At 46.6% G+C, this 25,089-nt stretch overlaps 1 protein-coding gene and 1 non-coding gene across 13 annotated transcripts in view; both read left to right on the top strand.

Annotated features, from left to right (window-relative positions):
• The window catches only part of MTR (5-methyltetrahydrofolate-homocysteine methyltransferase), a 111,862-nt gene extending 88,923 nt beyond the window's left edge, over positions 1-22,939 (top strand). For 11 of the 12 annotated variants that reach the window (XM_066234607.1, XM_066234642.1, XM_066234596.1 and 8 more), the window contains 9 exons: positions 7,000-7,081; positions 11,233-11,331; positions 12,348-12,423; positions 15,387-15,542; positions 17,006-17,202; positions 21,121-21,321; positions 21,908-22,100; positions 22,249-22,361; positions 22,827-22,939. In XM_066234607.1, the coding sequence (XP_066090704.1) occupies positions 7,000-7,081; positions 11,233-11,331; positions 12,348-12,423; positions 15,387-15,542; positions 17,006-17,202; positions 21,121-21,321; positions 21,908-22,100; positions 22,249-22,361; positions 22,827-22,913 (1,204 nt within the window). In that variant the 3' untranslated portion in view covers positions 22,914-22,939. The remainder of the gene's footprint in view (positions 1-6,999; positions 7,082-11,232; positions 11,332-12,347; positions 12,424-15,386; positions 15,543-17,005; positions 17,203-21,120; positions 21,322-21,907; positions 22,101-22,248; positions 22,362-22,826) is intronic. The other variant, XM_066234651.1, reaches the window with a different exon arrangement.
• Positions 8,973-9,048, top strand: TRNAP-GGG (transfer RNA proline (anticodon GGG)). The gene has a single exon. It is a non-coding gene; the product is annotated as a tRNA-Pro (tRNA).
• Positions 22,940-25,089: the final 2,150 nt, after the last annotated feature.

Raw genomic sequence — 25,089 nt, 5'->3', positions numbered from 1 at the left:
ATTCCTTTTAAAAGCATGGCTGTAAAATAGAATAAATAAATGAGCAGATGTGATGAAATGCATTATGAGTTATGTAAATGTGATGCTGGTTTTAAAATAAGAATTATTTCATATGGCAAGACACTTCACTCAGAAGTTCATGATCAGGAAACCACACTGCTATTTGTACATATTGGAACATCTCCAAATAGCCCATTCTTTTGTATTTCTTACCAAGTGAGACTCACCAGATTAAAGAGATTTTCAAGAAAAAACATTCAAAAGCAACATGACTGGCCTCTCAAAATATATCATTGGTAAAAATAACCATAAATGACTTAACAGTTCTAGCCTGGTATATCAGACCAGAAGTCACCCCTGTCTCTTCATGCTATTACGAATACCTGTTCTCATCGTCCGGGGAACCACGGCTGTTTTCCTACCCGAAGGCAGGCAGCTGAGAACCCTCACCCTCCCGAGTTTCTTCCTGCTCTGTGCTGCTTTGTTTCCACATGAGATTTGCCTTTGCTGGTTCTCTTCTCTTCTATGCCTGTTGCAGTTTCTGGAAAATTATTGGAAAATAAAAGCCAGTTGTGATGCTTCCAGGAACCATCCCCTTCCCCATCATGGTGCTCAAGTAGCCTTTGAAATAGAGGCCCTACTGCAGCCTTCCAGAACTTCATTGTAAATTCCCAGTTCCAACTCCATGCAAAAGTAGTGACAATGGATGTCTAGATCTGGAGTCTTGCTTCATCAAGCCCTTTTATCTAAGCGAGCACTTTCACTGAAGTATAACAGTCATACAGAAAAACACGCACATCATAGATACACAACTTGATTAATTTTTACAAAAACAAACTCACCACCAGATCAAGAAACAGAACATTAATGGCACCAGGAGTGTCACTGGGTTCCTCCTCAGTGGCTGTAACTGCTGTCCTGTCTCTGTCACCATTGGCTGGTTTTGCCTGCATTCCAGCCTTGTGTCCTGCTGCCTGTGTCCTTCAGTGTCTGCTTATTTTGCTCAGCGTTCTGTCTGAGACCCAGACTTATTTTTACAGTAGTTGTTTTTTCCTATTACAGTTTAATTTTTCATTGTGTTATAGACTATGGCTTCTTTATTATCCATGCTGCTGTTGGTGGACATTTGTTGGTTTTCACCATTTGTGACTGTTAGGTAGAATGCTGTGTGTCTGTATTTCTATAGTAAAGCAGACTGCTGAATGGTGAGATAAACTGTGGGCATCTGCATTAACGATTGCCAGATAGTTGTATTAACTTACACTTCCCACCAGTAATGATGAGATTTCCAGTTATTCTACATCACTTTCTATTTCATCCATTTTTTGCATGTATGTAATAATACCTTGATGTGGTTCTCATTTGTATTTCTCTGCTGACCAAGGATGTTGAAGTCATTCTCATAAGTCTATTGATAAATTGAGAATGCTTTTTAAGTCTTTGGGTGGGGGGAATTCTTTTTTGTTATTGATTTGTATGCATTCTTTATGAATATCTGTATATATACAAGCTCTTTAGAAGAAATGTATTTTACAAATAGATTCTTCCAATATGGCTTGCCTTTTGCTATCTTAATGGTATTTTTGGATAACAAAAAGTTCTTAATTTTTATGAAATCTGATTCATCAGTCTCTTCCTGTATGGTTAGTGCCTTTGCTTCTGTGTAGGAAGTCCACCTCCGAGTAGAGACAGCTTTGTTAGAAAGCTTTCAGGAGTTTGAGTGCCTGAGAAGCCCTCTGAGAGCCTTATCATTACCTCCTACAGGCCTACTGAGGACTCAGCTGTGTTCCAGATCTTTCCTCTGCTAACTGTATTGAGCAGATGGCGGCTCAGGATATCTAGGTTGTCATGCAAGCAGACCTCTGAGCGGCTGTAACACCATGAATCTCCAGATCTCAGTGGCCTGTGGCAGCACGATAGAATTAGCAGTCTCTCCTCAGTACACTTGCAGTGAGGCTTTAGGGTGTCTAATGGTTGCACCCTTGGAGAGGCCAAAAAGGTTTTACATACTTGTGGTGGAGATATGCTTGCATTGTCCCTTTTTGACATGTAGCTCTAAGAGAACAGAAAACTGGACATTCTCCTGGGTGTAATGCAGGTGGCTCTGTTATTACAAACTGGAAATGACTTTAATGGAAATCTGTTCCTGTAAGCCACACAACTTCTCAAGGGCACTAGTCTGGCAGTTGGCTCTTAGCTTTTAACTGTTTTAAAGCCAATAGCTATAAAATGTCTTTTTCATTTAGTGTGTGTGTGTGTATGTGTGTGTGTGTAAATAATGAATTCATCAGGATATCACATTGCTCAAAGGTAGAGGTAATTTCTGATTTTTAAAAATTAAGAAATAAGGTGCTAACTCCCAGAGTCGACGTGGTTTTCCTTTTTGAGTTGACCTCAGGGCAGCTAAGAGCTCAGGCCTGTGTACAGGATTTTATATTCTGACTCCTGATTGCATCTTAATTTCCTGTCTTTATTTTCCCTTTCTCTCATTTTTTGCATCACATTTTAAGTTTTGGTCATTCTGTATTTATGCAAAACACTAAGCTGAAATAAATGTAGGGAACACTTGTTCTTTTTCGGAGTTCTAAAGATCTGAGGTTAACACTGTCATGCCCGTGTGGATTTGCGCTTCAGCCTCAGTATCCAGCCTTTTGCTCTTGGTATGCAGTAAGGGGAGGAGAGAGTCCGATGTGCTGTAGTTTTTCAGCCTCCAGAAAGAAGTCTTCGTCCAGCTGGACAAGCCTGGTTAGTGGGAGCTTAGAAGAAAGTGGAATCAATTTTATCAGGAAACCAAAGCACTCTCATTGGGGAGCAAGCTCAAGTTCCATGCCTGTAATGGTCTGGCTTTGTCAGTGCTGCCACTGGAAAGCAGCTTTTTGCTTTCTATTTATTTATTTAGATAGTGGGAGAAACCTGTCAAATGCTTCTCAGTGCCCTTAAGAAAGAATTGCCAGAGCTGCACTGAGATCCCTTGATGCTTAATAAATATTCAGTGTTGATTTTAAAATTTAAAATCATACTGATTTTATGTAAGAGAAATGTCATCTGAATGCATCAGGCTTAGAGCAGTGTTTCCTGGAGGGACTTCTACATACTGAGGGATATTTGCGTCTTCAAGGAGCTGACCAGCTGAAAAACGAGAAGCAAGCGGAGTCTGACTTGTGTTCTCTTTTGAAACTGAAAGCAGCTTCTTCTTTATAACTTTTCTTCTGTTTGAAAGTCTTCCCCTTCATGGAACACACAAGATACTTTCAAGTCATGGTCCCTGAGAACACAGTGGGCACAAAACAGGTCCTTAGGAGGCAGGGAGTTTGTTGTGCTGCTCCCAGGCCATGGGCTGGCACTCTGCAGCTCCACACTCCGTCCTCCCCATCTCTTGCACTGTCTTAGGCCTGAACTTGCTCCTTCTAGCTCAATTCTTGTGGCGTATGGCTTGAGTCCTTTGCCTCCTCTTTATGTGCAGAGATATGCATAGAAGGGGGTCAGGTAGTAGTCACGGGCCTCATTATGAAGGTGTTTGTAGAGTTTCCCTGAGAAGCCCATGAAAAACACTCCCACGTGTTGCACCTTTAACATTCTCTTGGGTTTTAAAAATTGTTTAAGTAATCCACACTTATTAGAACATGTCAAACAATTCAGTGAAAGTAAAACTTAATCTCTCCCTTCCCACCTTCAGTTCCCTCTCTCACTTCCACATAACCAGTGTTGACACTTCGACGTATATCTCTGCGTTTTTCCGCAACATACAGAAACATATATAAGATTGGTTTTTTGGTCAAGAATAGTTGAGGGGGAGGCCCTGGTCGGTTGGCTCAGCGGTAGAGCGTCGGCCTGGCATGCGGGGGACCCGGGTTCGATTCCCGGCCAGGGCACATAGGAGAAGCGCCCATTTGCTTCTCCAACCCCCCTCCTTCCTCTCTGTCTCTCTTCCCCTCCCGCAGCCAAGGCTCCATTGGAGCAAAGATGGCCCGGGCGCTGGGGATGGCTCCTTGGCCTCTGCCCCAGGCGCTAGAGTGGCTCTGGTCGCAGCAGAGCGACGCCCCAGAGGGGCAGAGCATCACCCCCTGGTGGGCAGAGCGTGGCCCCTAGTGGGCGTGCCGGGTGGATCCCGGTCGGGTGCATGCGGGAGTCTGTCTGACTGTCTCTCCCCGTTTCCAGCTTCAGAAAAATACAAAAAAAAAACCCCAAACAAACAAAAAAAAAGAATAGTTGAGGGTGGTAGTGTTTGTTTTTTAAAAAGTAGAATTGTATTGCCCTGGCCAGGTGCTCAGTTGGTTAGAGCATCATTCTGGTATGCCCGGATTGTGGGTTTGATCACCGGCTAGGGCACTCGCAGGAGTCAACCAATGAGTGCATGGGTGGGTGAAGCAGCAGGTTGATGTTTCTCTCTTTCTGTTTCTCTCTCCACTTTTCCCGTCTTCTCTCTCTAAAATCAATAAATTACAAAAAATAGAATTGTATTAAACAGACCGTTCTGCTACTTTGCGATATTTCACATATTAGCACATACTGGACATCTTTCCAAATGAAAATACATTTTAGTTGAGGGGAAGATATGGAAGTCTTGGCTTAGGGCAGAGAGCTGCTGCTTTAGAGGAGCAGGGAGGAGGGGAAGGTAGAGAGCACGGCCCAGACGATGGGGCAGCTGCCACCACTGACGCAGAACGTCAGGGCTCCAGCTTCAATGCTGAGAGGGACCCAATGGACGGTCAGTTCTCACTTTATTGAGTTCTGTATTAAATGAAACGGCAGGTAGACAGCCTATGCTGTTGCTATGAACATTTAATATTGGGTTGGGGAATAAGTTCGTAGCGTTTTTATATTTTATTTTACAACGATTTGTTTGCTGTTTGGCAAAGGGTAAGTATTCATTCGATAAAACTCTTTCTGCTCTACAAAACTATGTTAATTGTATTTTTGAGTTATTTTTTATTAGTTTTGAGGCTTAGAAATGGAATACCCAGGAGGCAAAAATCAACATTTTCGACACCTGCTCTTTGCTTTTCATCGAGGTCAAAAAGCTGCCGAAGCAGCCCGGGACATTTGCGACGTGTATGGAGAAGTTGTCATAGGCGAGTCTACAGCACGGAAATGGTTTGCAAAGTTCAAAAATGGCGACTTTGATGTCGATGACACGTCCCGCAGGGGAAGGCCTTCTGAATTCAATGAAGAGCGTCTCAAATCACTTTTGAAGAACGGTCGCCAAACCAGTCGTGAATTGGCAGAAAAAATGAACTGCGATCATAAAACGATTCTCAATCACCTTCATTCAGTGGGATTTACCGAAAAATTGGGAGCCTGGGTGCCTCATGAGCTCAACGAAAAAAACAAAGAAAGTCGCCTTCAAATTGCTTCTCAGAATCTCGCCCGCCATCGAGCAACACGCGGTCATAAACAGTGCTTTTTGTACCAAATCGTCATGGGAGATGAGAAATGGTGCCTATACATCAATATGAAGCAAAGAAAGGAGTGGGTGGCTCCAGGAGATAAGCAAAGCCGAGAGTCAAGCCGGACCTTCATCCAAAGAAGATCATGATATGTGTTTGGTGGGACTGGGAGGGCATGGTGCACTGGGAAATGCTCGAAAAGAATGCCACGGTCAACAAGGAGCTCTACATTGCCCAGCTACACCGCATGAATGAGGCTATTCGACTGAAAAGACCTGATTGACATGGTCAAACCATACTCCTTCATGACAACGCCAGGCCCCATGTTCCACAAGTCATCAAAGCCGCACTCCAAGAGCTCGAATGGGAAGTCCTTCAGCATCCGCCATATTCTCCGGACCTTGCACCGACTGATTACCATCTTTTTCCGCTCCCTGTCAAACCATATGAAGGGCGTTACCTTCGATAACAAAGAGGTCCTTAAAAACTGGCTCAACAACTTCTTTGACACCAGACCAGGCGATTTTTGGTGGAACAGCATCAACAAATTGGTCGAGAGGTGGGAAGAGGTTGTAAATAGCAATGGCGAATATATAATTGATTAACTTATTAATATAATTATTGTTTTTTGTTTAAATAAAAGTCTTCAGTAAAACGCTACGAACTTATTCCCCAACCCAATAATTAGGGCAGTTTATTTTGCACTTTAGTTAATTAGGTAATTTTAAGGATTAAAGGGTGTTTTCTTGTCAGTACTAACACTTTTGAATTTGGCAATAGAGATTTGAGGCTGAACCAGTATTGTTATGAAATATTTTTGTTGCTTTTGCCTTTCTGCTATTTTGTGTTGAATTTACTTATTGTCTGAGGTTCCTTACTATAGGTACAAGGTGGTTGGGCCAGGGCATGGTGGGGTCTCCCAGGGAGAGGGCACAGCAGCAGAGTGGTGTCCTGCCTAGTGTCTCATTCTCAAGGAGCCCTGGAGTGAGACAGACTCCTGAATGCGCCCAACCAGGATCCACCTGGCAACCCCTGTCTGAGGCTGATGCTCAAATCAATCAAGCTGTTTTTAGTGCCAGAGGCTGATGGTCAGACCAGTTGAGCCACTGGCTATGGGAGGAGAAAAGGCAAGAGAGAGGGGGAGAGAATCAGATGGTCACTTCTCTTGTATCTCCTGACCAGGAATGAAACCCAGGACATCCATATGCAGGGCCGACTCTCTATCATTGAGCCAATGTACCAGAGCCTCAACTTGACCTTTATGAGAACAAAGTGCAATGTCCTGGGCTGGTGTGCTCCCTTAGTCCAGACAGGCTGCTAATAAATGCGAGGTCACAGACGCATCCCCCGCTGAAAGAAGGCTGAGGACAGAGTCTTTCTCACTTGTCATAGACTTCTTTATAGCCTGGACCAACAGATCCCTGTCCCCATCTTAGGGTGGGGAGAAAGTCATTCTGTTTACAGGGGAAAATTGAAGTTCAAATATGTGGACATGCCTTGAAATCTTTCTTTGAAGAGCACTGTAGAAACACATTCCCTCTGATGGTTCTGAACAGGAATTGAGTTGGAGCTCAGCACTGAATGATGTTTTCCTTCTGACCTCTCTTTTCAGAACCCACACAGCAGTTAAAATCGCCCCAAGGTACAGTGCTCCTGTGATCCATGTCCTGGATGCATCCAAGAGTGTTGTAGTGGTGAGTGGGCCTCTTCTTATTCAGGGTGCTGTGAGGAGAGGACAGAGAGCACTCAGAGTCAGGAATGTCACCGAACATCTATTTATTTCTGTATAGTTCTACTAAGCTATGTGAAAGAGTAGCTACAGCTCCTGATGGTGACATGGCCGTGTGTGTGTTGCTGGAAGGGGGCAGTGAATGTGCCAGCAGCGGGAGAGCTGCTCTGAGTAACATAATGGTGGGACCAAGCCACCTTTGAGTTCACACCTACTGGGAGAGATCTCAGCCATTTAGAAATATTTACAGACATGTATGTACCCTTTTTTTAAAACTCCATGCCAGAGCTAAAGGAATGTAGAGTTTTTTTAATGACCTGTTTCCTAATAAAAAACAAACAAACCACTTAACCTGGAATGGGCCAGGTGACCCTACAAAAAGAAGAATAGTCACTCAATGTTCAGAACCCATAATAATAGGTTCTTCTCTCAGCAAATGTAAACAGTTCACTCACTGTCTTTTCCTACTTGTCCATCAGTGAACCCTAATCCCTTCCCTTGCTGTGACTTTTATTCTCTTCACTAAATGACAGGGTTAGATGGCTGGAAGGTAGCTGGGTGACCATGTGTCTTCAAGTTTGTTTTAGCCACAGAAGCCTTCTTCTTGAGGGACGTTCGCCCTGGAAACTCAATGTGGCACACACAAGAGAAGCCCCTTCCACCCTTCATTGTGCCCCTGGTTCTTGTGGAAGGTACACAGTTCACAAGCCACTGGGCTAGTTCAGCTTTCACATTTCTCAGGTCAGAGAAGTTCCTGAGGGACTGCTTCAGTGTGAGACCACAGCCAGACCAGGGGACCACTTTTCCTGAGCCATTTTCCAAAGGAGTTCTTTCAGTCTGTGAATTTATTTATATGCAAGTTATACCCTAATCACTCAGATTATTAAAAACTTATAGTGTGCCAGGCATTGAGCTAACTGCTTTACATGGATTCCTTATTTAATCCTTGTGAAGTAGGCACCTTCATTGTCCCCTTTCCAGAGCTGAGGAAATGGGGACAAGGAGCTTAGTAAATCTCTTGAGGCCACACATCCATCAGGTGGCCTGGCTGGGGTTTGATGTGGGTGGTCTTACTTTCTGCTACATTAAGCTTGCTCCTATTAGTATTTAACAATTCTCCTTTAAGTCAGGCTGGAGTTATAAAATAGTAGTTTTGGTTGTTTTTTTTTAATTTGCCATTGATGTAGAAGAAATGCAAATAAACTACATTTCTGTAATTCAACTGTAAAACACCTTTTGTATTTCATATTTGGATTGTGTTTCCCCAGGAGCTTATATCAGGCTTGTGGCATTTTAAATGCTAATGAATGACTGAACGTTTCCCATTTGCAGGCCAGGCTGTTGGCCCTAATATGATGATACCACAGCCCCTACATGAGGGGAGGGACTTTAGCTGGGAAGGAATCAGCCCCTCAGTTCCATTTTGAGGACAGATTCCTTCACCATCTTGAAGAGCTGAAGTGGCATGGGCCTCACTGAGAGCCAGACAGAGAGGGTGTGTGGGCCTGTGCGCATCTGCAGTGATTAGCTCTCCTCATGAACTACAGGGAAACTACACTCAAACACAAGTCTGATGATGAATTATTGAGCAATTGCTAGTAACAGTTTTCAGGACTCGGTGGCACAGTTGTTTAGGCTGACCGTTGGTTCAGTCTCTTAATCTAAGTGCACTCACTGAGCATGGCACAGGCCCATACCCTGGGTAACTGTGTCGTGGGCTAGAAAGGTTCCAAAATGTGGTAACTGCATCATTGTTGGGTATTCAGACCTGAGGATGTTTCTTGCTTTCTTTCCTTTGTTTGGTTTAAATAAAAACAAGGTGCCAACATTTAATTCTTTTAAATTATAAAATATAGGCCCTGGCCAGTTGGCTCAGTGGTAGAGCGTCGGCCTGGGGTGCAGAAGTCCTGGGTTTGATTCCCGGCCAGGGCACACAGGAGAAGCGCCTATCTGCTTCTCCACCCCTCCCCCTCTCCTTCCTCTCTGTCTCTCTTCCCCTCCCACAGCCGAGGCTCCATTGGAGCAAAGATGGCCCGGGCGCTGGGGATGGCTCCTTGGCCTCTGCCCCAGGCGCTAGGGTGGCTCTGGTCGCAACAGAGCGACGCCCCAGAGGGGCAGAGCATTGCCCCCTGGTGGGCAGAGCGTTGCCCCTGGTGGGCGTGCCGGGTGGATCCCGGTCGGGCGCATGCGGGAGTCTGTCTGTCTCTCCCTATTTCTAGCTTCAGAAAAATAAAAAAATTAAAAATTATAAAATATATTTTCAGTGAATTTTCTCTTACTGTGCTGCTACTGCCATAAAAAAAAAGAAAAAGAAAAAAAGGATTAAAGAAAAACTGTATACTGTTTAAGTAGCTGGCATGTGGACACAGTTGACTGGTGTTGTGGTGGAAGGATTACCTAGCGTAGCCCATAGACTTGCCGTGAGCTACTTTCCAGTGACCTATCAGATTGGGCAGGGAGGGCTTATCACTATGCTCTGGGAGCTGGGGCTCTGTAAGGATGTGGAGTGCCTGTAGGCCGCCCAGTGTACTGGGTCAGGTATGGTCAAGTTCTTGGGATGTTAGTGTTTTGCTTGTTCAGAGTTAAAATCTGGCAGATTGCATACATACACTAAGCTTGGGAGCAGACACCCTATCTTATTGTCATTAGCTCTGCTTAGGGATGAGGGTTCCACTAAGGTGGAGGTGGAGCTCAAGTAAAGCAAGCAAATACTTGGTGGTGTCAGTACTGTTTGGGAGCAGATTTTTAGGCTCGCCACCAAGACTTTTTCTGATTATGTACCTTAAAAAGTGATTTGGTTTTATACCAACACATAGTTGATCAGATTATCATTAAAGGTACTTAGAAAATCCATGTAGAATTCTAGACATTTAAAGCCAGTAGTCACTTTAGCCATCATCCTGTCTCACTTCCTTAACTTCAGATGATTCTGTTGAATTTCCTTGCCTTTTTGTGTGTTAGGAAATTCTGCTGGAGGGTCCAGAGATGGGGCGGTGCTGTGGTTTTTGAACTGGTGTGATTGGTAGCAGCTCATTACTTTTCCTTTGTAAATTTACTTTGAGCTTTGGTGGTAGTTCTTCACCAACTTGATAATCATCGTCATGATGTGTATTCGGTTGATCCCAGTTTTGCAATTTACCAAGTAGCCTCAAATTTCTCAAATGATCAGTTTCCTTTCTTATTTTAGAAGAAGCTCATGGTTAACTGTGAAGATCAGCCTCACTCCTTCAGCAAACATTTAGGAAAATGTACCTTGTATGTGCCAAGTACTGAGCTAGAAACAGGGACATAATCCCTGTCTCAGAGGGCTTGTCATCTAACAAGGGAAGTGGATACATAGAGTTACCAAGCCTGTGGTAAGCACAGTGGTAAAGAGATGAATACTTTCTCTGAAACTGAAGAAGGCTGCCCAGTTGATGTGCTGTGGGTACCCAAGACCACCCTCAGTTTCCATAACTTGCTAGAAGGACTCACAGAGCTCAAATCACTGTTGTACTCACAATCCTGGTTTATTACTGTAACAGGACATTGATTAAAGTCCACATAAAGTATAATCCAGAGAAGAGCAGGCACAAGCTTCCAGGCGTCCTCTCCCCTGGGGTTATATGAACAGCACTTACCTCTGCTACTGCTGTACAATGGCAGGTACAGGGCAGTGCCAACCAGAGAGGCTCACATGAGCCATCGTGTCCAGGATTTTACTTGAATCAGTCACCTGGGCATCCCCTCCAGAGGTCAAACAGATGCAACACTAGCCAGGTCCCTCCCTCCCCCATACATCATTAGCATAAACTATCTGGTTTGGACCAAGGCTTTGGGTAGACAGACATTTTTATCAGGTATGATGTTCTAAGAGCCCGTTTTTGTTGTTGTTTTGCTTTTTTTGTTTTTTGGGGGTTTTTTGAATGTGCAAGAGCTGAACCTCTCAGACCTACTGAGTTAACCCTTTATTGCACAGCCAGGCAGGAATTAGCAGAGTTGGTGAGGGGAGAGGAAACGGGATTAACATTGGGAAGCTTCCTGAAGGAGGCAGCATCAGAAGGAGGTACACCAGTTGTTGCAGTTTTAACTTTTGTTGCTTTGTGACCATTTGTGACTCTGATATTGTGTTTTCAGTGTTCTCAACTATTAGATGAGAATCTAAAAGATGAGTACTTTGAGGAGATCACAGAAGAGTATGAAGACATTAGACAGGACCATTATGAGTCTCTCAAGGTAAGTGAAAAAAAAACAGGTTGCAGCGTGTTTGAGTAATAAAAGGATCCTACAGTTTTTAATGTGACTTTACTATTTTGAGGAGGGTGAGGGTTTAGGAAAATTTTAGAGAAGTTCTATTTTGTAGTTCGAATCAAAGTTCTTCAGTGTCTGAGTTTCCAATAATTTTTGGTTATGTTGAAATAAATTTTCTTTATTCCACACCTGCAGTAGGTATTAGGTGCAGTGCCAGACCCTTGAGTTATGGGAACAAATAAAATACGAGCTTATAGCTAGCAGAGAAATGAAACTGAAACTGCTGAAATGACTCCCCAGATCTTTTTTCTTGAGAAGAGTGCAAAAGAATGAAGATGTTAGACAGGACCACTGTGAGCCTCCCTCCCTGATGGCCCAGCACTGACTATGCAGGGTGACACTTCCTATACCTCTCTCCACCAGCTCCAGGGACCATGGAGAGTAGGCATAATTACTCCTTAGAAGTCACTGGTGTATTTCTTCCTGGTTATCTTCCTGCTGGGCTTTGTAGGGTGTGTTGGGGGAGTGTGTTTTGGAGTTGGCTAGGCAGAATTGAGATCACAAGCAGCATAAGGAACACGGGTGTTTCTGAGGTGCTGGCGAACCCCAGACACTTATTGGCGTCCCCTCTCCTAGAGCTTGTCCACAGATAACAGTTTCTTAGTTTTTCATTTTGCCTTCCAGTTCTAGGAGCTATGGACTGCCGTCCAGTTAACCCTACCTCAGGTGTTTTCAAAGTACAGGTGAGGGACATCCGAGGTCAGGCTATAGGTCAGCCTCATATTGACATATCAGTATTTATTAGATATTTATTGACTCTTTACTCTCTGATGTTCTGGTGCTTATGTAAAGCCATAATGGACAGAAAAGGAATCACATTTTAGAATACAAATTTGTGTTAATAATTTTCATGCAAAACTTACGTGCTTGCTTTCTAGGACATAATTTTGTGGTACCAACTGAAAACCTAAGCATCTCTAAGTAATTTCATTTTTTTGTAGGAGAGAAGATACTTAACCTTGAGTCAAGCTAGAAAAAACAGTCTCCATATTGACTGGCTGTCCGAGCCCCTCCCAGGTCCGTTGACTGTTGAGCCGAGAAGGGCTGTGGTGGGAACTGTGGGCTGAACGGCTGTTTGCGTTTACTTGGCTACAGAATCAGACAGGGAGCTAGACACTCCTAATTGTGTCTAATAGGGATGATGAGTGACAGTGATGATTGGAAATAAAAGTGAACGGCTACTGTGGGTGGAGAACCGCAGTTCTAAAAGTGACCCAGAGCAGCCCTGAGTCCTGACACAACTCTGCAGGGACTGTATTGTTATCCCCCCTTTCATTTACAGACACTAGGTCTGGGGTGATGAACTTGGAAGGTAGTAGGACTCTGTCTCTGATCTGTCTCCTAAACCCATACTCTCTTCTGTGCTGTGCTGAGTGCAGCGAGCTCTGCTGACCTGCCTGGGTGGCTCTGTCACCAATTGCCCTGGGTCCCAGGCAGGCCCAAGTGCAGACGCGGATTCTCTAAAATGCCCTTGCTTTGAATGGACCTTTTTTTTTTCTTTTTTTGTATTTTTCTGAAGCTGGAAACGGGGAGAGACAGTCAGACAGACTCCCGCATGCGCCCGACCGGGATCCACCCGGCACGCCCACTAGGGGCGATGCTCTGCCCACCAGGGGGCGATGCTCTGCCCCTCTGGGGCGTCACTCTGCCGCGACCAGAGCCACTCTAGCGCCTGGGGCAGAGGCCAAGGAGCCATCCCCAGCGCCCGGGCCATCTTTGTTCCAATGGAGCCTTGGCTGCGGGAGGGGAAGAGAGAGACAGAGAGGAAGGAGGGGGGGCGGGGTGGAGAAGCAAATGGGCGCTTCTCCTATGTGCCCTGGCTGGGAATTGAACCCGGGTCCCCCGCACGCCAGGCCGACGCTCTACCGCTGAGCCAACCGGCCAGGGCCTGAATGGACCTTTAAAACACTTCAGAAAAGCAGGATTTCCTTCTCCTGTTTCTTATTCACTCTCTCATTCTCTCTCTCTGGAGGCTTCTTAATTTCTTTTATTTGGTTTCCTTCCTTTTATGTTTGTTGCCTTAAATAGGTGTTCATGAGAGAACAAAAATGTGTAAGATACTTTGACAGGCTCAGAGAGGCATGAGCTATAAATGCAAAACTGAGACAGGTGAATAGGGGTGATGTTAATTAAATCCATATTTTCAAGGAAACATTTCAAATCAACTTTCACTGCTCTTGAAATCTGGTTCTGTGCATGCTCAGTAGCACTGAGATTCTGAGATGGGAAGTGCTGAGCTGAGTGCGGTTTAGGGGAAGAGTGTGATTGGATTTGGAAGCCTGGTTCTGATCCAGTTTGACTCCTCGTTTGTGTTATCACGTGACGTTGAGCATCTTACTGACATGTCGGACAGTTTCTGATGTGTAAAAAGAGAGTTACTCTATAGAAATGTGAGGATAAAATAATATGTGTAAACCTTTGAAAACTATAAATCACTGTATGGTTCAAACTACTGTTTTCTCGTTACCTTTTACTGTGAAATCAGAAAAATATCACAAGGGAAAGTTCATCTGAACCAAGTCAGCTATCCAAATGCATCTTAGTGGAAGCAGGCCCCTGAAGCCCACAGCTCCAGGGGCCAGTGGACACTTTCCAAGTAGCTGTTTGCCCTTGTAGGGCCTCTGCAGAACTCTGAGTTCGCTGCCTGAGAAGCACTGGGGTCCAGGGGGCACCAGTAGCCCTCAGGCATGTTTTTGAGGACCACACAGTGTTACCGTTGTTGCAGGAAGTTAATAAAGGGGAAGGGAGGACTTTTCTCTCAAGTTCCTTGGTGGTCAACCTGCAGACAGATCTGAAACTCTGGAAGACAAGCTTACTTAACATCCTTCAGTGACTCTGTAGCTGGACAGTCCCCTGCCTTTCCAGGCAAGAGGAATCTTTGTCAGGAGGCTGTCTGTAGTTTCCTTTTAGTTACCGAGCAGGTCGGCACAGTGGAAAGTGTACAAAGAAGGCTCGTCCTGTGCAGTAAAAGATGGCCAGGAACAGTATGGGAAGGAGTTTCTGTGAACTGCATGAGAAGGTAGATTTCCGGCCAGGATTAAGAAGCTACTCACACTTTTCCTGTATTTTCTCCTCTCCTTTTCACTATCTTATGGGAGAAAAACACTCTCACCCCAGAGCACCTTAGGTTGGGGGTATGTATAGTATAGTATACATTCTCTGATCGTGTTTGCAGAGCAGGAAACAGAGGATGGAGGGCTGGGAAAGGACAGTGGAGGCATCACTTTGGACCCTGGCCTGACCCCAGCACAAGCTTGAGAATGGGGCAGTATTGCTGCTCTTGATGTCCAGGTAGGGTGAGGGCCACCATCTCTTTCTGAAGTCTGCACTGTTAATTCACAGAAGATGCATTTTAGACTAATGAGGAGGCGTAAAGAACAGTATCTTGGACCATTCATGTATACTTACTAGCTACTTAAGAAATTATCTACTGCTCATTTTAAAAAACAAAACAGAACCTATATAGTGGAGGTCCCGTGTCCCTCCCTTCCCCTGCCCAGTCCTGAAGGTGATGCCTCTCGACCGTGCATTTCCTTATACTTTCACCAGGTCTATGTATAGTAGCAGGTGATACAGATTATTATTTCACATCTTTAAACTTTATATTTATGACTTTCTACGGTGGTCTTTATTTCAGTCTTGTCCTCATTTGTACACATGAAGATTAACCCAGGACTTTCCTTTATCTTGGCAGGGCAGGGTGGGAGGGTTGAAGGAAGTTTCCAAGGGCGATGTTATCAGTCAGCTACATGGCAGAATGGTTTTAAGATTCACTACAGAATGACTCCTTCTCCGTGATAATTTAAAGTGCCCCTCTTTGTAAAACAACACCTACGGATGACAGGGTGACAGCAGGGAGGCAGGGCATGGGAGCCAGCTGAGTGGAAGAGAGCGGCCAGTGAGGCCAGTGGCAGTGCTGTGCGCGGGGTGCTCAACCCAGGCCCAGCCTTGGTGTTGACACTGGTACTTCTCTCCTGTAGTGAAGCCCACGTTTCTTGGGACTCGGGTCTTTGAAGACTATGACCTGCACAAGCTGGTGGACTACATTGACTGGAAGCCTTTCTTTGATGTGTGGCAGCTCCGGGGAAAATACCCGAATCGAGGCTTCCCCAGGATATTCAAGGACCAGACTGTAGGTTAGTTCAGTGCTTCTTCCTCCTCTAATGCCAGAGACACAGTACTGGGGCTTTGAAGACGAGACTAGATGGGGAGCAGTGGTTCGGATTGTGCAGGATACAATTCGTTGTCGTATAACCCAGGGTATTGTTTACCTGCTCAGCTCTTTCATGGTCCTTATTTATCAACTAAATTTGACATTTTATTTATATATTCTTTAATAAATGATTGTTGATATCAGTTCCATGCCAGGCTCTATGCTGGGCACTGGGGATAAAACAGAGAAGACATTATAATCCCTGCCGCCTGGTACCTCCTGGTCAGTGCAGTTACAGTGAAGGGGAGTCCAGACTTCTGTGGACACAAGAAAATGACAGAGACCTCAGTCTGGGAGGTCAGGGAAGGCTTCCTGGAGAAGGTGATGTTTGAACTGATTTTTTGAAAACTAAGTGGGAGTTACTGAGGCTTGGACTGAGGACATGAGGTAATGTTGAAAAAAAGGACATTCCAGTAGAGGAGACGGAGTGAGAAGGTATATACATGTGCTGATTTGAGGGCAGCAATTTGTCCCTTGTGCCTGGAGCCTTGGTGGGGGAGGGGCATTTGAGGAATAAGCTAGAGAAGTGGTTGAGTCCATACTCACCCCCAAAACCTATCTCAGAGACATGGGATCAAATGCTAAGCTGTTCAGAGGGTTAGGTGGTAGCCAGAGCAGTGCAAGAGGGAGGGCCAGTAGAAGGAAGTATGGGACCAGCCCCTGCCCGCCTCCCAGAGGTCCTAGTGTGTGAGAGGGCACAGACTCCGCAGCTCTGGGGCTGCCAGGCTGCAGCAGTCCGGACAGGGATTCTCATTCTGAACCACTCTTCATGGTCATAGACAAGCAGTAGAGTGGCCAAGGGAAGGCTGGACAGGCCACGCCCTTGACACAGGACTGAAGACCCTGCTGACCCCTTCCTGTGTAAGAGGCAGCTCAGTGTCACATACAGAGTCAGAAGCTGGGCAGAGGGTGTTCTGGGAGCCAGGCCTACCATTCAGGTAAGCTCCTGCAGGAACATTTGAGCTGCATCCCTCCTGGTGCAGTGCTGAAGCCACTTAAGCCTCAACTTATTCCACGCCCCCAAGGTCCTTGTGCAGCCAGTGGAGCAGTATGTGCAAGAGCAGTGTCAGTGACGAAAGAATTCGGCCTGCTTTATCTCACTCAGTGTGGCAGACCACTTTGGGGAGCCACAGGTTTGGCACCCTGCCTTTGTTAAATGGAAAAATGCATGCGGCGGGAGCTGGGGAGACAGACCAGGGTCCACACTTAGCAGAACCACTGGCCTCGTCGGTTGCTCCACCCCAAGTTGTGCTGCTGACAAGCACTGAGACAGTATTTGAGGGGAAGGAGGAGTGAAGAAATGACAGGGGAGCACAGTGGTTTTAGAGGAAGCATTTGCTGGATATTGTCATCTTTCAGTGAATTCTTATAGTATCTTCCTAATAGGTGAAGAGGCCAAAAAAGTCTATGAAGATGCCCAGAATATGCTGAGAGCACTGATTAGTGAGAAGAAACTGCAGGCCAGGGGTGTGGTTGGGTTCTGGCCTGCGCAGAGCATCCAGGATGACATCTACCTGTACGCAGCGGGCTCTGAGCCCTGGGCTGCGCAGCCCATAGCCACCTTTCATGGGCTGAGACAACAGGTACGGAGAGCTGGGTGAACCATGAATGGGCTGCTTTTGCTTTTTGATGTTAGCACTAAAAGAACATAAATAAGAATCAAGTAAGAGTGTATAAACGATAGCTCTGCCCACCACAGTTCAGATGATCCATCACAGGCCTGAGCCCAAGGCCTCCGTGAGAACATGGAGAAGGCTAGGTCTCCAAGCACTGGCAGGGTGCAAGGTTTGCTGCTGTGATAGATGGGATGAGGAGTTCTGCGGCTGTGCCATGCTCACCCATCAGCTTGTGAGCACACGTCATATTAGCACAGGCTGGTGTTTCCTCTCAGGGGAGAGAGTCAGTACAAGCCTTTGCTGAGTGTGTACCAGGTGCTTGCAGGGCTCTTGAGGGACCATCTTGTTTAATTTCCACACAGCCTTGTTTTGGGGCAGTTTATGTGTCCATTCTACAGAGGAGAAAATGAAGGTTGATGGAGGTTGCACTGAGTCCACAGCTTGGGCTTGGAGGGGAGACCTCAGCCTGTCCTCACCCCCGTGGCTGCTCTGTCAAAGCACCAGCTTTTGTTGTGTTATAAGAACAGGGTCATCTCAACACAGCCTTCTCTTATATGCCCCCACCTTTTTATTTTAAATTCAGTAAGAGGAGAGGAGGCAGAGAGACAGACTCCAGACTCCTGCATTCGCCCAGACCAGAATCCACCGAGCAAGCCCACTAGGGGGCAATGCTGTGCCCATCTGGGCCTTGCTTTGTTGCTCAGCAACCGAGCTCTTCTTAGTGCCTGAGGTAGAGGCCATGGAGCCATCCTCAGTGCCCAGGGCCAACTCACTCCAATCGAGCCGTGGCTGCAGGAGGGAAAGAGAGAGAGAGAGAGCAAAGCGAGAGGGTGAAGGGTGGAGAAACAGATGGGCACTTCTCCTGTGTACCCTGACCAGGAGTCAAACCCAGGAGGACATCCATATGCTAGGTTGACACTCTACCACTGAGCCAACTGGCCAGGGCCGCCCCATCTTTCAAAATGCAGATATTGTATTCATTTAGTTGCTATAAAAATATCATTGTCTTAAGAATCAGGACCAGAATTCACCAGTTATTCACAAAGGGTTGCAGTAAATTATTCTTGCAAAGTTTTACTACCATTTTAGTCATTTGGAATTGATAGTGTTGCTTTTAATCAAAGCCACAATATAATTCATAATGACAGACATTTTTACTGTAACAACATCTGAAGAGATTCTTAAGGACATTAAATAGCACCATAACAAGTTAAACAAAGATGGCCACATCATTACTGTCTGTACTCAGGCTCAGACACCATGAATACGAGGCAGAGTCTAATGTTTAGTTCTAACCCCTCCTATCCAAGGGAACTGGTGACTTTTCTTTTCTAGATGTAACTAAGGTCAAAAACCTCTCCTGGCCCAGGTTTTCAACCTTCAGGTTTCATGTCCTCTGATTTCCTTTCATGTTCAAAACCATTTATGTCCAAGTAGTCTGTGATGGACTGTGTTAGGACATTTAATATAATGACTTCCCACTTGACCTGTGATGGTACAGTGGATAGAGCATTGACTGGGACACTGAGGACCCAGGATTGAAACCCCAAGGTCACTAGCTTGAATACAGGGTTACCGGCTTGAGTGTGAGATCATAAACATGATTCCATAGTCACTGGCTTGAGCCCGAAGTTCACTAGCTTGAAGCCCAGGGTCACTGGCTTGAGCCCAAGGTTGCTGGCTTGATCAGGGGGTCACTGGTGAGGCTTGAGCCCCCTGGTCAAGGCACATATGAGCAGTCAATGAACAACTAAGGTGCCACAACTATGAGTTGATGCTTTTCATCTCTCTCTCTTCCTGTCTGTGTCTGTCTGTCTCTCTTGCTAGTTGTGTGTGTATGTAGAGAGGGATAGATAGATATAGATAGATAGATAGATAGATAGATAGATAGATAGATAGATAGATAGATAAGATAGATATAAATCTATAATGACTTATATACATGTTAGCTACTCAGGTATTTCCAGAGGTGTTTTCTTCCAGTATACTCTGGATACTTTTTGGCTACAATGACTTCTAACTCTGGGAGTCTGTTCTTAGTACCTCTGATTGCTATCCCTTCAAAGTGCAGTGGGGCTCTATGACCATCTCTCCTTGTGCCTGCAGGCTTTCTCTCCCTTGTGCTCAGAGAGGAAGAAATACTCTCCCACTTGCTGTGTTAGCACAGAACAGCTGATGGCGGAGTCCAGCTGGCGAGCAACTCCTCCCTGTGTAGCTGGCCCTGAACTCTGTGACATTTCCAAGTGCTGTTGTCAAACACCTGCTTGCTTGCACCATCTCTGCCAAGTGTCAGTCAGGCTGTATTTGTTTTCAGAACTGGCTTGCAAATAGCTCCTAAGCTTCTGGGTTGGCCACCCATTAATAAATTGATCAGTCCTAAGCAGGGCATAGTATGGTCAGGAGCATTGGTCGTGGTATCAGACCCTGGGCCTGCCTGTCTCTGACCTTGCGCTACTTGACCAAGCTCTGTCTGCCTGATTCCTTGTCTGTGAAGTGGAGCTGACAGCATCACTTCCTTCATGTGGTTGTTGAAAGGATTAAACTAATTCATGTAGAGCATCAAGAGTAGTGCCTGGCACATAGTAAACAGTAACTATGAGTTTTTTAACTGTTTACATTCTCAGCAATATTGATTGTGACATATGTTTAAGGTCTTATTTGTCAGCTTAGTGGCAGGGAAGAGTCAGCCATCAGCTGAAAGTGAAAGATGGGAGAGGCACCTGGCCTGGTGGAAAGAGTTCCACGTTAATTTGAAACAAACGAAGAAGCAAATCCTGCTGAGCTCCTTGTTTGGTTTTGGGCTACCCAGGGTCTCAGTAGCTGTCTCCTGTCACCACCTGTGGGAACCTCGGCCCCATGTCACCCACCTGGCAGCAGGCAGCTTGTTGGACTTCTCTTGATGGAAAGTGGAGACTTACCATTTGGTGGACCCCTTCCGAACATAACTTCAGGATTTAATGTTGATTTTGAATAGAAACACCTGGGGGGGGGGATTTATTTTTTTTAAAGAGAAATAGGGTAGGAGAGAAACAAAAAGAGAGAAACATTTGACCCTGGCTGGTTGGCTCAGTGGTAGAGCATCAGTCAGGTGTGTGGATGTCCCAGGTTCAGTTCCCAGCCAGGGCACACAGGAGAAGCGCCCATCTGCTTTTCCACCCTTCCCCTTCCTCTCTGTCTCTCTTTTCTCCTCCCGTAGCCAAGGCTCCATTGGAGCAAAGATGGCCCCGGGCACTGAGGATGGCTCCATGGCCTCTGCCTCAGGTACTAGAATAGCTCCAGTTGCAATGGAGCAATGCCCCAAATGGGCAGAGCATCGCCCCCTATGGGGCTTGCCAGTTGGATCCCAGTCAGGCACATGCAGGAGTCTGTCTCTCTGCCTCCCTGCTTCTCACTTCAGAAAAATACAAAAAATAAATAAATAAAAAGAGGGAAACATCAATTTGTTGTTTCACTTATGCATGCTGTCATTGGTTGATTCTTCTGTGTGCCCTGACCAATATTGAACAAGCGTGTGGAGATGATGCTATAACCAACTGAGCTACCCAGCCAGGGCTAGGGGATTTTTTTTTCTATACATGAATGTTTAGGGTTTAAGTTTCTAGTACAGTGTCTGTGGCCTTCCATAAATGTTTGGTCAGTGTGTAAATGAACAAATTAACTGGTTTCTTGACTAGTATATCATGTCATATTTTTAAAATCTCAATTCATTTGTTCATTGAACAAATTTTTATGGAACATTCTGCACTAAGAGCTGAGAATGTAACAGTGCACAAAACAGTCAGACACCCCTGACGCCTGTGCTCACCTGAGGGAGTATGTGCTGTGCACTGTGTGTTCTGCAGTGACCGTGCTCACGGCCCCTTCACACACCCCCTGGGTTTTCAGGCCGAGAAGGACTCTGGCAGCACAGACCCGTACCTCTGCCTCTCAGACTTCATCGCCCCGCTGCACTCAGGCCTCCGGGACTACCTGGGCCTGTTTGCTGTTGCCTGCTTCGGGGTGGAGGAGCTGAGCCATGCCTACGAGGAGCAGTGTGATGACTACAGCAGCATCATGGTCAAGGCACTGGGGGACCGCCTGGCAGAGGTAGAGCAGCAGTGCTCTGAGACAGAACAAGGAGGGAAGTCTGGGCCACTCCAGAAAGCGAGGCAGCCCGAGGGAACCCTTAGAACCTTGACTTCATCGTCTTAGTTCTCATGTCTCCCTTTGCTTGTTGTGATGTGATGTTTTCCTAAGGAGCCTGGAAATGAAAAGGAGACTTCCGTTTCAGAGCTCCTGTTCTAACCTCCTGGTCTGTGTAGGGGAGGGTGAGGTGGGCTGTGGGGAGGGCCCCCTGCTTCCCGAGGCTTCGCAGGGGAGGAATGAGTGGTTGGAATGGGCCCAGCTTTTCTTTCTGGCCACAGAAAACTAGCTGGACCTTCAGGGAAATGTTAAACATTAACAAGCTTAGAATCCTTGAATCATTAAATACGCTACTTCGAAGCCCAGGTTGAGTCCAAATCTGAGCTGGCAGAGCAGCTGCTGATACCCAAGTGAGTGGAGATCGCAGCCTGTGCCCTCCTCCAGACTTCCCGTGGCTGGCCCAGTGAGGGCTACTCTGGTGGCTCTGACGTGGTGCAGGAGCTCTGGCGTCGGGTCTGGCCTCTGCCTGAACCCCTTGTCCTGTACACAGGCCTTTGCAGAGGAACTCCATGAGAATGTGCGCAGGGAGCTGTGGGCCTACTGTGGCGGCGAGCAGCTGGACGTCGGGGACCTGCGGAGGCTACGCTATCGGGGAATCCGCCCGGCCCCCGGCTATGCCAGCCAGCCCGACCACACCGAGAAGCTCACCATGTGGAGACTGGCGGACATCGAGCAGTGCACAGGTACGTGCCAGGCTGCTAGGGCCCTGCTTGTCTGAGTCAGTGTCTCTGGGTTCCTCCGTCTGCAAGCCGCTGTGCTAGTAGAGCATCGGCTGGGTATGTAGATGTCCCAGGTTTGATTTCTGGTCAGTGCCCCCTGTGCTCTCTCCAGGCATTCGGCTAACAGAGTCATTAGCGATGGTGCCTGCTTCTGCCGTGTCCGGACTCTACTTCTCCAATCTGAAGTCCAAGTATTTTGCTGTGGGGAAGATTTCCAAGGACCAGGTAAGTTAGCTGTTTTGTTGTGTGTGGCTTCTGGGGGTGCCTGTCCTGTTTAAAGGGGAACTGCAGAATCTATGGTATTTCACATGTAAGCACAACTAAAACGTGAGGGAAAGAATGAAGAAAGATCTTAATTTGATTTTAACCCATTGCCCCGATTCTGGCCCTTTTTTTTACATGCAGACCACACACACACATACACACTTATGTGCATGCATACACACGCGTGGGTATGCACACTCACACTCGCCAGCTTCTGAGATGCAGATATTCACTACATGTTGTTTTCCTGCCCAGAGAATAGGCAAGCTTGGTGAACAGACTACTATTCATCTCCATTAACTCAGTAGATCACTGATAAGATAAGAAATGGAAGGTACTTAATGTTTCTGGGCAAATCTTATGGAAACTTCAGTTGAACTAGTCACATCGTTTTGGTACAGTTAGCTGCTTTCAATCTTTTTACAGGTGGAGGATTATGCTGTGAGGAAGAACATGTCCGTGGCCGAGGTTGAGAAGTGGCTTGGACCCATTTTGGCATATGATATAGACTAACTTTGTTTTTACCTTTCCTATTCTTTTTTTTTTTTTTTTTTTTTTCATTTTTTTTTTTTTTTTTCATTTTTCTGAAGCTAGAAACAGGGAGAGACAGTCAGACAGACTCCCGCATGCGCCCGACCGGGATCCACCCAGCACGCCCACCAGGGGCGATGCTCTGCCCACCAGGGGGTGATGCTCTGCCCATCCTGGGGGTCGCCATGTTGCGACCAGAGCCACTCTAGCGCCTGGGGCAGAGGCCACAGAGCCATCCCCAGCGCCTGGGCCATCTTTGCTCCAATGGAGCCTTGGCTGCGGGAGGGGACGAGAGAAACAGAGGGGGAAAGCGCGCGGCGGAGGGGTGGAGAAGCAAATGGGCGCTTCTCCTATGTGCCCTGGCCGGGAATCGAACCCGGGTCCTCCGCACGCTAGGCCGACGCTCTACCGCTGAGCCAACCGGCCAGGGCCACCTTTCCTATTCTTGATGATCCTCCAGCAAACATGTACAAAGTGCCTTTAAAAACCAGCAGCGACAGCAGCACCCAACCAGATGCTGCTGGGTACTGGGTGGGACTGTCCAGGCCCTCCAAGGGGGAGGGCCCTCCTGGGCCCTGGAAAACAAGCTGTCTGTCAGGGCCTAGACCACAGTGAGCAGAGCTCTGCCGGGTCTGGTCCCTGCAGCACAGGACAAGCTGGACAAGAGAGAGGCCTTTTGCATTTCAAAGCAAGTCAACTTGCTTTTTTCCTTTTTACCTTGGTCGTAGGAGGACCTCGTGGTTTTTTCTCTCTCAGGAACAAGGCTGAGATTCAGCCGAATAGAGCATGTGACACTGGCAACTTGATACAGTGGGAGATGGGGCATCTAGCCCAGTGGTCACACTGTAGACTCCAACAGGGAAGAAAGGAAAACTCTCTTTTCCAGAAGACCTCATCTTCTAAAGGCTTATTTAAAGGGTGCCAGAGGCCCCTTTGGGAAAGACGTGGTCTAACCACTGCTTGTCAGAGAGACTCCAGCTGTGTATGCAGGTGTGGTCAAATACAGCCTGGTTCTCTAAGCATTTTGTCCACTCTTCATTCCACCCTTCTTAGCCCTAGGGGAAAAGAGAGAGTGGCTGTTGGGGGCAGTTAACAGCCTTTAGTTATTTTCCAGAATTGAACAGGCCTTGGGATGAGCTGTGCGTGTGTCCAGGGCAGATTTGGACAAAAACAGCTTAATTTTACTCAGTGCTTGCATTTCTGCACTGGCCCAACCCAGACTCAGACGCTTTAGGAACGGCACATGGACCTGCTCTCTGCTGTTTCAAGGGGATGGTAGGAACACAGGCTTTGGACTCAGACACACCTGGATTCAGATTTCAGCTTTGCCACCCACTCATTGAACAATAGGGGCAAATCACCTAAGCCTCCCATCACTGGGGCAGTGATGCTGGGTCCCTTCATGGTGCATGAGGTGCTACACATATGTGGGCAGGTGCCATGGAGCTGGTGTGCAGGGAGTGCCCAGTATACCGCAGCTCCTGGACTGCTCTGCCCGTCGTCCTTCAGCTCAGCACACAGTGGTACTCATGGGAAGGGAGTGATGTTACTGGAGGTGGAAAGGCACTAGGGACATGCATGTGGTGCTGACTGCTATGCACACGGTAGTACCCTGTGCAGTTACTACTCCACTTGACACTGTTGTGACTAAGCTGACATTTCCCTCAGAGCACTTGCATCAAATGTACATGCAGGCACACTGAAGGTGAACGGGGAAGATGATGATCCTGCACAGCTAGTATCACCATGCCTATTTGCAGGGTGACACAGCTTTTCCAGCTTTGCTTACCGCCCTAAAGGGAGGGGAGCTGTGTCTTCTTTTGGTGCATTGGTTTGCGCTAGCTGAGAATAGGACGCAGGGTCCTGAAACACTTGCCTAGAGGACTTCTTTTCTGTTCCATAGCATTAGGTTTGTTCTTCTGTGAGGAAGAATAACCTTTAGATACAGTCACATGCTGCGCAATGACATTTCAGTCAATGACGGACTGCACATGGGATGGCTGCCTTGTGCGATTATAATGGTGCTGAACTCATAGAAACAATCGTGATGATTCTGAGGAGCTGGAGGTGGGGAGTTAGGGAGATGAAGTTTGAGGACACAAATTTACAACTGGAAGACAAGTCATGGAGAGCTGATGCACAACAAAGTGATTATAGT

This window comes from Saccopteryx bilineata, chromosome 1 (genome assembly GCF_036850765.1).
Source record: "Saccopteryx bilineata isolate mSacBil1 chromosome 1, mSacBil1_pri_phased_curated, whole genome shotgun sequence".
Classification (NCBI taxonomy): Eukaryota; Metazoa; Chordata; class Mammalia; order Chiroptera; family Emballonuridae; genus Saccopteryx; species Saccopteryx bilineata.
This window is presented reverse-complemented; position numbering and strand designations above follow the sequence as displayed.